Raw genomic sequence first — 9,318 nt, 5'->3', positions numbered from 1 at the left:
TTACTATTGGCCACGAGGGGCTCACCTGACTTGCGATTGGTCTGTTCGTGCTGTCAATCATCCTACCGCCCGCATTCCATTCCAAGGGGCGGGCTCTGGGCTATACTGATCTGAGGTCGGTTTACGTGCTGTTGTTAACGATTTACCTTTGTTTACAGGGAAGGTAACGCTGAACTCGGATCTACTCCCCTTTTTTTTCTCATGATTAATTGAAGTTTGTTGACATGTTAGAACACTTCACGTATACGCCCCCCGTCACCCTTTGACGTCTCCTCGTGAGGTACGTTGCAAAACAAAGGAGGAGAATCTACACGAGTGACATTTAAACATTTCTAATGTTTGCTTTTTAGAGTACCTTGTGTGCGTGTGTACGTTGCGTGTCTTGCGTAGTCCGCAACTGGCCGAGAGGCGTGCCAATCAAGCAGCGTCCTCGCACATAAGAGTAATTTGACCGATTTACACAGCATCGCGTGCGAACGCGCCGCTTGTCGTGACAGCGGGACAGATGCTTCTCAGGCAAAGGCTGCCTTCAGTGCGGGGAGCGTGGACGCGTCACGGCGCATGCTCTCCTACCCCTCTGGCCGGCGGAGGATGAGGAGGAGATCCGTGCTCAACAACGGTAAGTCAAACTATGACAATGTTGACTCAAAGTAGCAGGTGCTGGTTTAGGGTTTTGTGTGGTTTTTGTTGTTGTTGTTGCTTTGGTTCGAATACGTATGCGCGCTTGTGTGTAGATCAAGTGGGTTTGTGCGCATGTTGGAGAACGTGCGTGCCGGGGCTGTGCGTGACTCCGCGCTTGCAGACGTCACTTTGAGTGGGTGAAGGAGTGTGAGGGAAGCACGCAACGCGGCTCAAGCTCTCGCTACTTGCTAGTGTTGCTATGTTGGAGCTCTTGCATTTGGCAACAAATATTTTTTCATAGACGGTTAGTAATGACCACTTTGTGCATTCATATTTGATCGGTTTTGTGCACGACTGACATAGGGTGTTGTGCAAATTATAACAAAATGAACGCAGTCAGTTGTAAGTCTCAAGAATAAGAGCATTTTTTTTCTTTACATAATAGTTTTTAGACCATACTGAGCAAAAGGATCCCCCAAACTTTCAACTCAGATGAGTATTTTGGTGATGAACTTCCCTGTTTCAAATTATAATACAATCACAATAATATCTTGCATCTCCTTGCTACTGTATAACGTCCATCCAGACCTACTCGAGTCCAATCCCTGATCTGGAGACATTGGTTCAAATGCTTCTCGTATAATTACTACTTATAATTACTTTTTAATTATTGGTATATTTGTATATCATTATTTGCCTCATTTTTATCGCGTTTGTATATTCCTAGATCTCAAGTAGATAAAACTGATGCACGATGAATGCTAAACACATTTGACCTTATAAAATATGACAGAGTTCCTTGATTGCCATTATGAAAATCTATTTTGTTGCTCTGCTTGATCCCGTTTAACCCCACAAAGTGCAATACATTATGACTCCTCCCACTTATTAAAGGGTTAATCGATATTTGATAACTGCCATTAAGATTTAATTATTACATATATATATATATATATATATATATATATATATATATATATATATATATATATATATATATATATATATATATATATATATATATATATATATATATATATATATATATATATGACAGGTTGCCTTCACCTGTTGATTGCATGTTGTTGAACAATTGTTAAAAGAACAGATTATAATGTCTTCATCTCCTCATGTGTGCATTAACGTACTTACGTCTTAACGTACAGGCTTGTTTTGGACCGTGACCATTTTATGTGTGGATTATTCCTTTTTAAGCCCTTTGTCATGCATTCATTTTTTTTTTTTTCATGGTGGTTGCATGTCAGATGTCACGGCTTGGGGTAGAGGCTTTCATGTGTTTTTGTGTGTGCGTGCGTGAAGATAGCGTCTGTGCGTGTGTGCGTTTATTTGGTCTAGGTCCTGCTGTTAACATGCGTGGCTGGGTCTCTGTGCGTGCAGCTCTGTGAGGAGGGGTGTTGAGGTCATTGTGTCTGCAGGGGATCTCATGATGGAGAAGGAAGAGGAAGGGGGGTCCAGTGGCAACAACCATAAGGCTCAAGTCATCCTGCACCTGCAGCCTGTCTTGCATGGGTAAATACTATGGACGTTGCCATAGACACCGCTTATGACAACACACACTTGACATCTATTTAACTAGATTCACCAGTCTCATAAATGTTACATAATAAGTAGCAATATAAACCTGATTCTATTGTACACGTGGACTAAATTGTTGGTACTTTTGTGTTCATGAAAGAAAAACTCACACAGAAATAACTTGAATCAGTTATTACATAAAACTAAGATCTCATATAATTTAATATAGAATATCAAAAAATAAATAAATAAATAAATAAATAAATAAATAAATAAATAAATAAATAAATAAAATATATATAAAAAAAATGAAACTCACACACTGGCTTTGAATTGTGGTTCAAAAGAATTATTTTAAAAAAGAAATAGAATGGGCCTTTACCGATACCAGGTATCAGTACTGATACAAGCTCTATTTCAAGGTATCGGTACTTGTGGCCATTTTGTGAACAGGAAATAGAAATTAGGAGAGTAGAAAATCACCATTAATTTCATGTAAATTTAAGGATTTCTTTATATTGGGATTTATAGGTCTTTGTTTAGAATAATAATCCGTGAATGTTCTTTGGAGGAAATCTTGTGTATCAAAAGTGTGAGTGGTATCGGTACTTGGTATCGGTGACTACTCAAGAATTAAGTACTCGTAGTCAACTGGAATTTGAAACAAAAACTGGAACGTTTTGGCAGTGCACATCAGCTCTTTGTTCACAGACACAAAAATAAAGGATGCAAGGATAAGAACGCTTTGTGAAACATGGAGAAGTTCTGTTCTGTTCTGAGGCTGCTTTGCTACCTCTGGCATAGGATGTCTTAAATCTGTGCTAGGTACAATAAAATCTCAAAACTATCGAGGTGTACTCGAGAAAAATGTCCTGTCCAGTGTTGCAAAGCTTGCTTTTAGACACAGGTCATGGATCTTGCAACAGTGTAATGACCCAAAACATATCAGAGTTTTCTGAAGTGACTTTCCATGAGCCCTGATGTGAATATTTAATATCTAATTGAACATTTATGGAAGGAGCTGAAACTCTGGAGAAAGCACCCTTCAGACATGAAGAAACTGGAGTTTGCTCTGCAAAAAAAAAATTGCTGATAGGTGCAGAAATCTCCTTGAAAGTTTTCATATGACTAGTGATTGCCTCCAAATGGTGTGCAACAAAAAACAGTTAAGGCTACCTTATTTTTGTTCAGGCTATTTTAATAATTCTTGAACCTGGATTCAAAAGCGATTTTCATTGGTTAAGTTTGACTATATATGTAAAAGTATCAAATGTAAACATATGGCGGTAACTGTGCATGACTTCTTGCACCGACCTACTATTGCACAGTGTTAACTAGTTCATTGTGTGCTGTTTGTAACCTGAAAATGTCATGATTACAGTCAATATTTGTATAACTACAGCAAATATTTGTAGAAAAAACAATGTGACAATGAGCCAATCTTGGCCTTGAATGTCGTATGTCAGGACCGTCGTAAACTTACTTGAACAAATAGGAATGATCATAAATATAACCTTAATTTCAAAATCCCTGCCTGAAATAGATAAAAAAAAAAAAAACTCAAATACTTCTGGACCTGACTTCCGTGTATGACAGAGGCAAAATTTTGGAAACGACTACCAATATCGTGCAATATTCCAGCACACCATCATCGGTGTGATTAACATGTAAACAAAACAAATAAAAAATAATAAATAATAATAAAATAAGTAAATAATCGATAAATAATAAATAAGGGCTTTAACTTACATCCACTCTGATGAAAAATTTAGAGCAAGGGTCACCAACACATGAATGACCTGTGGGCCTCTTTTAAAAATAGTTCACCAATTGTGCGACTTTGTTATTTCCTAGGAATGTTGTACAAGTGATCACTTAATAATGTAAACACTTCCAGAGTTAATGTTGCATTTTGAGAAGGGCTGGTTTTTGGAATGTAGATGGAAAATTCAGATTTTTCATTCGCATGGAAGGGGAACTCCACATAGGAGACACCGGGACTGAGATTCGAACCGAGAATCTCTGCCTTGTGAGGCAAAATTGCAATTTGTTGAAGGTCAACCAGCCTAACCAACTGTACTTGAGTGTGGACAATTTTTTTCACGTCATATTTTGTTGCCCTCTGCAGGGGAAATTATGATATTGCAGATACAAGCAGCACTGTCTTGGCCATCGAGACTCAACATGGTAAGAACTATCTAGCATACATCTATGTGAAGTCATTAATAAAATACACTCAACTGATTTTTGCACAGATAGAAAAATATCAACAGGCTTTTTTAGTATATTTTTTGACACTCTATCTTTGTAGATGACAATAAATCCGAGGGTGAAAATGTGGAATATGGCTATCCAATCACTTGTGGAGAAAGCAGAGCAGTTTTACTCTTCAAGAAGTTTGTGTGCCCTGGAATCAATGTTAGATGTGTCAAAGTAAGTGGAATTGTTTTTTTTTGCTTTTTTTTTTATATTCACGTCTTGTCTGTCTTTGCTTGTTTGTTTATAAGCGCACACTGTTGACTTGTTTTCACAGTTTAATGACCAGCTTATCAGTCCTAAGCAGTTTGTACACCTGGCGGGTAAAGCCACCCTGAAGGACTGGAAAAGGGCCATCAGACTAGGCGGGGTTATGCTCAGGTAGACCTAATTCATTTATTTTTAAAACTTTTCTCTGCTTTTTTTTTCATGGCTTTGTAGCGACAGATTGTGTAACTTTAGTGTATTCTAGTCAGGATGGAGTTATTTCAAATTTTTATTACATTGGAAAAATAAAATAAAGGAATAGAATATGATTGTCGCCATAAGCAAACATATGGAGGCCATCCCTGGGGGGGAAAAAAATTCCTATTAGCAAAAACAATGAGTGGGGGGGAAAAAAACGGACAAGACTCTGGGGAAATGTTTTGTGGTCTGATGAGACAAAGATTAATCTTATCGAATTGATGGAAATGATAAAACCTTAAAGAGATAATAAGAAAAGTGGCACATTTGATTTTGAAAAGGATTAAAAGAATGACGTTAGTTGGACATGAAGTTGTTTACTTGCATGGTGAGGATTCAATTCTCAATCTGTGACTGTAAACCTGACTGTTAATTTCATTTCTGTCCGTCGGCGTGTTACCTGTCATTGATCGTAACTGATCACCAACTTGCTCATGTTTCGTCTCAGTATTTGAAAACACGCGAGTCAAAGGCAATATCTGTTGTTTTTTGTCTTTTATCCTACAGAGGTCTTTGTTTGAGCAAATACTGGGGATCTCAGGCTGAAACCAGTAACAGTATTTGGTACAACCCGCTTCTTTTTCATGCAGGAAAATGATGGACTCTGGCCAGATCGACTTCTACCAGCATGATACGGTGTGCAGCAACACGTGCCGCAGCACTAAATTTGACATGCTGATCAACAGCTCGCAACTTCCCCTTGGGACGTCCGTGCAGCCCAACCCCTCATCTCTGGCTCTGGAGTCTCTTGGAGGGCAGGTGCCTCCCTTGACAGGTACACCATAACCAAACACTATGACTCATTAGCAGGCTGTGCAAAATTACCATGAAAAAAATATATATATATATTTTGTCTTGTAAACGGAACACTGCCCGTCTTCCTGCTGGCTACTTTCAATTTGCTGCATTCTATTGCTCATGTCTCCCCCTTTGGCGTGTTGTTGTTCCATGTTTGCGGAACCCCCCATGATTTAATTTATCTGTCTACCAAGATAATGAAATACTTTGAAAGCTACCAAAAAAAAAAAAAAATTAAATTGGGGCATTAGTCTTTCCCCAGCCTTATCACTATTATAAAGGAACCTCAGACCAAATGCCCCTGAGGTTATAAAGTTTGCAATTAGATCAACATTTTCTGCCATCCAGCTTCCTTTTCAGTCAAAGATTTTTTTTTTCCAAAGGAAAAGGAATTATTTTTATTTCAGTTTCCAAGTGTCTCTATCATAAAAAAAATCAAATAACATTTTGACATTGCCAACTAACATACAAGTATATGCTTATGAATAAATTAATCACTTGTCTCAGATTGTATCTCTCATTTTGGTTACCCCCCCTCTCTCTTTTCAGGAGAGTCTCTCCATGATCCAGCTGACTTGGCGGAAGCCTTGGAAGATAAATTTGGGGGCGAGTGGAGCTCCACACACGTCACCACAGCCAATGGGCATTCAAAGAGGAAGAGGAGTGACATGCCCGGTAAATAAAATGCACCTTTTTTTTGTTTGAGTCAAGCTAGAATATAAATGCAAGTTATCTCCACCTTTTAGAGCTGGAAGAAAAGATGCTTTTCATATCTGCCGAGCAAGCAGCTAGAATTGTGTCTACTTTAGAATTCAGGGCAATATTTCTTAGTCAAGTCAGGAATGTATATTTTTAAGTGTGTCTATCCTTCTGGGAGGAAACAAAGGATCAATGAGATGCTCTGAATGTGACATGTAAGCTACGTTGAAGAAAACTTCACTACTAAAAGAAGTTTGCAACCTAACTAAAGCTTTGTGACTGGAGAGTGGGAGAAATCTGGGAGAATTTTAATAGTCATCATTTTTTAATGATTCAGATCTCTAATGGAAACACCCTTTATTCCGTACCGTAGCTAGACTGGTGGCCGTGTGGGCCCTGACCCCCAATTTTCCAGGCAAGATAACTTGGGTATTTCTTTTCAGAGAATTATTTCACATATTTTCACCCGTCCCTCTTAAGAAGCGTATAATGAATCTTAATCACCAGTTGGGTTTGTATTTTTTTGGTTTATTTTGGGAACACCCCTACCAAAGAAAATAATCCCACTGCCACACATCATGAAACTGTTTTTCCGCCTCAAATTTGTTTGTGCTTAGATGGCGTATTAAACTTATGGAAGGGTGTGGCTGAATTTGGGTTGATGGAGGAGGTCCTGTCCGGTCTTCAGGCTCACTTATTGGCTACTTTGAAAGGAGTGGAGATTCGCAGCGACAAAGCTGCTCTACAGGAGACTGGTGAGTCCACACAGTGGGGAAAAAAAAAAAAATCTGAATAGAATATTGATCAAATAAATCTTTCATGCAGAAGATCTCTCGAGCTTCAGACATTCAAATCACAAAGTATTTGTTTTTGTTCCAGATGTCATCATCTTGAATTCCCTTTGCGAGATGTTTGGGCTTTTAGACTCAGTGAAGCAAGCCTTGGAGCAGCGACGTAGCCAGAAGGAAGACGACGACAACGATGGCGCTTACGGTGAGGAAGGTAAACTTTATGCCGATACAACCACTGGCCTCAAGATGGAGTAAACATCTTTTTTGTGGGACACCCAGACTTTCTATTCTGTGTCCCGTGTAGAGCTGGAGGAGCAGTCGAAGGAGCGGAGGAAGCAAATGTGTGTTAAAAACACATACCACAAACACGCATCCCCCAAACACCTTCGACCCCAACGTCACCAGCTGTCGCCCACCCTCACCAACACAGTAGTCCAGCCTCTCTCGCTCACGGGTTTACCCGATTCGCCGTACTCAAATCCTCAACACGCCACTCACTTCCCTAGCGGGCCGCGAGGGGGGGCCGCCAGGAGGGACGAGAGGACGCGGGCGCTCTGTGAGTCGGGGAAACAGGCGAGGGCCCATAGAGCGGGACAAGAACTGAAACAGGGTCTTGGACAAAGGGCGTGCCCGCTTCAGCCTCAATTAGGAAGTCAGGAGCTAGTAGAGGGAGGTGGGAGTTTGCTGGCTTTGGGGAGAAAAGGCTTCAAAAACCTGAAACCTAAATGAAATGGACACCATACACAAATTCAAAGGCAACTTGTAGTGAAAGAGTACTTTGTAAACGTGTCTTTGCCACTACGTTCAGAGTTAGTCTTTGGTGATTGTCTTCCCTTGTGGTAAAAGTAGATGGGGATAGGAAGCAAAAATGAAACATTTCTTACAATGTTTGTAATTGAAATTACGTTTTGTGAGTCATTGTAGTATTAAGTGTTGAGGTTTATATGGTACCAATTTTTAAAACACAGACTGAACACCCCACTCAGGCTTATATTAAGGCATTATGTTCCTGACGAAGCCGAGAAATCACATGATATCTCAGTTGGTTTTTATTTTCAGCCCGAGTTCAAAAGTTTTTTTTGTGGGTCTTTTAATAAATCGCCTACCTTTTGAGATACAGCGACGACGACAACCATCATTTCCCAAGAGAACACACATCTTGACAATCGTATTTGGAACAGTAATTGCTTTAATCCAAGCCGATGAGTTACTTTCTTGCTTATTTACAAAAGAGGCCATTCCATACAAAAAGGACCCTGTATGACCAGTGAACACACTTAAGTAAATCTCTATTTCAAACCGCAGTCAGTGGAGACATGAGGCACTTTTATTTACATAGCCTATTTCGGGTCTTGCCTAAATGAATTCATTTGAGAGGGTTGCCCTGTCTCATTCAAATGAGGTGAATTTGTTGCGAATATGACAAGTATGGCTTCCGTTACCATGACAACTCGGTTGCACTTGAGCCCTGAATTGAAAGAAAAGAAAAAAAAGGTGACTGAACTGCACCGGCGAGTCCTTACGTTTCAATTCAGTTTCATTTATATCGCCCCAATTCACATCAGAGTTCATCTTGAGAGGCTGAACATATGGAGCAGGTTAGGGTTAGGCATTGGGCAGACTTCAGGAAGAATCAATACAAGATCACGTCTGCAAAGCCGCCCTTTGAGTATTTGTTGCACTTGAGGTCACGCGCATCGATCATTGCTTTCAAGTGAGCCTTTTTGCTCCATCTGAAGTTTGTGTTTTAAGTACACTCTGCTCCGTTCCCTTTATGCGATGGCATGGAATGAATTTATTGTGTTACGTATCAGCGCACGTCATCTCTTGCGCAAACACGCATGGTCGCAAGGAAGATCAGGGGATGCTTTGAGAATAATTGTCAACTTTTGTCGATGTGAAGCCCTTTGAGACTGCTTGTGATTTAGGGCTATACAAATAAACTTGACTTGAAGTAAGCTTGTGCGGTGTTTAGAATCAATATTTTGCGTATCTTCAAGAAAAAAAATACCAACATGTCAAAAATAAAGCAGGTATTAAAGTAATCGCCAAATATTTCGCTGTCACGCCGAAAAATACCGTTTGATTCGAAAAATGTCAAATAAATGCAGGAGAGGTTAAAGCACACGGTGACGTTGAAAATATGGATCTG

At 39.7% G+C, this 9,318-nt stretch overlaps 1 protein-coding gene across 6 annotated transcripts; it reads left to right on the top strand.

Moving 5' to 3' along the window:
• Positions 1-116: 116 nt before the first annotated feature.
• Positions 117-9,124, top strand: LOC133160772 (glucocorticoid modulatory element-binding protein 1-like). Of its 6 annotated transcripts, XM_061288799.1 has the most exons (11): positions 122-280; positions 465-619; positions 2,058-2,151; positions 4,286-4,344; positions 4,469-4,590; positions 4,691-4,794; positions 5,469-5,653; positions 6,226-6,351; positions 6,993-7,130; positions 7,255-7,377; positions 7,471-9,124. In XM_061288799.1, exons 2-11 carry the CDS (start codon positions 562-564, stop codon positions 7,893-7,895), a joined length of 1,434 nt encoding a protein of 477 aa, XP_061144783.1. In that variant the 5' UTR covers positions 122-280; positions 465-561; the 3' UTR covers positions 7,896-9,124. The 6 variants fall into 6 exon arrangements, with proteins under 6 accessions (XP_061144784.1, XP_061144782.1, XP_061144783.1 ...); XM_061288800.1 differs by having other exon boundaries at positions 117-619; positions 7,255-7,368; XM_061288798.1 differs by having other exon boundaries at positions 121-619.
• The last annotated feature ends 194 nt before the right edge of the window (positions 9,125-9,318 follow it).

Source organism: Syngnathus typhle, linkage group LG10 (assembly GCF_033458585.1).
Source record: "Syngnathus typhle isolate RoL2023-S1 ecotype Sweden linkage group LG10, RoL_Styp_1.0, whole genome shotgun sequence".
Lineage (NCBI taxonomy): Eukaryota > Metazoa > Chordata > Actinopteri > Syngnathiformes > Syngnathidae > Syngnathus > Syngnathus typhle.
This window is presented reverse-complemented; position numbering and strand designations above follow the sequence as displayed.

What these genes read in the sequence shown, in the direction of transcription:
- LOC133160772 (XM_061288798.1), top strand. Translation starts at nt 562, where the DNA reads ATGCTCTCCTACCCCTCTGGCCGGCGGAGGATGAGGAGGAGATCCGTG. An exon ending in CTAGGCGGGGTTATGCTCAG is followed by an intron (nt 4,795 to 5,468) that starts GTAGACCTAATT and finishes TTTTTCATGCAG; the next exon opens with GAAAATGATGGACTCTGGCC. An exon ending in GAAGAGGAGTGACATGCCCG is followed by an intron (nt 6,352 to 6,992) that starts GTAAATAAAATG and finishes GTTTGTGCTTAG; the next exon opens with ATGGCGTATTAAACTTATGG.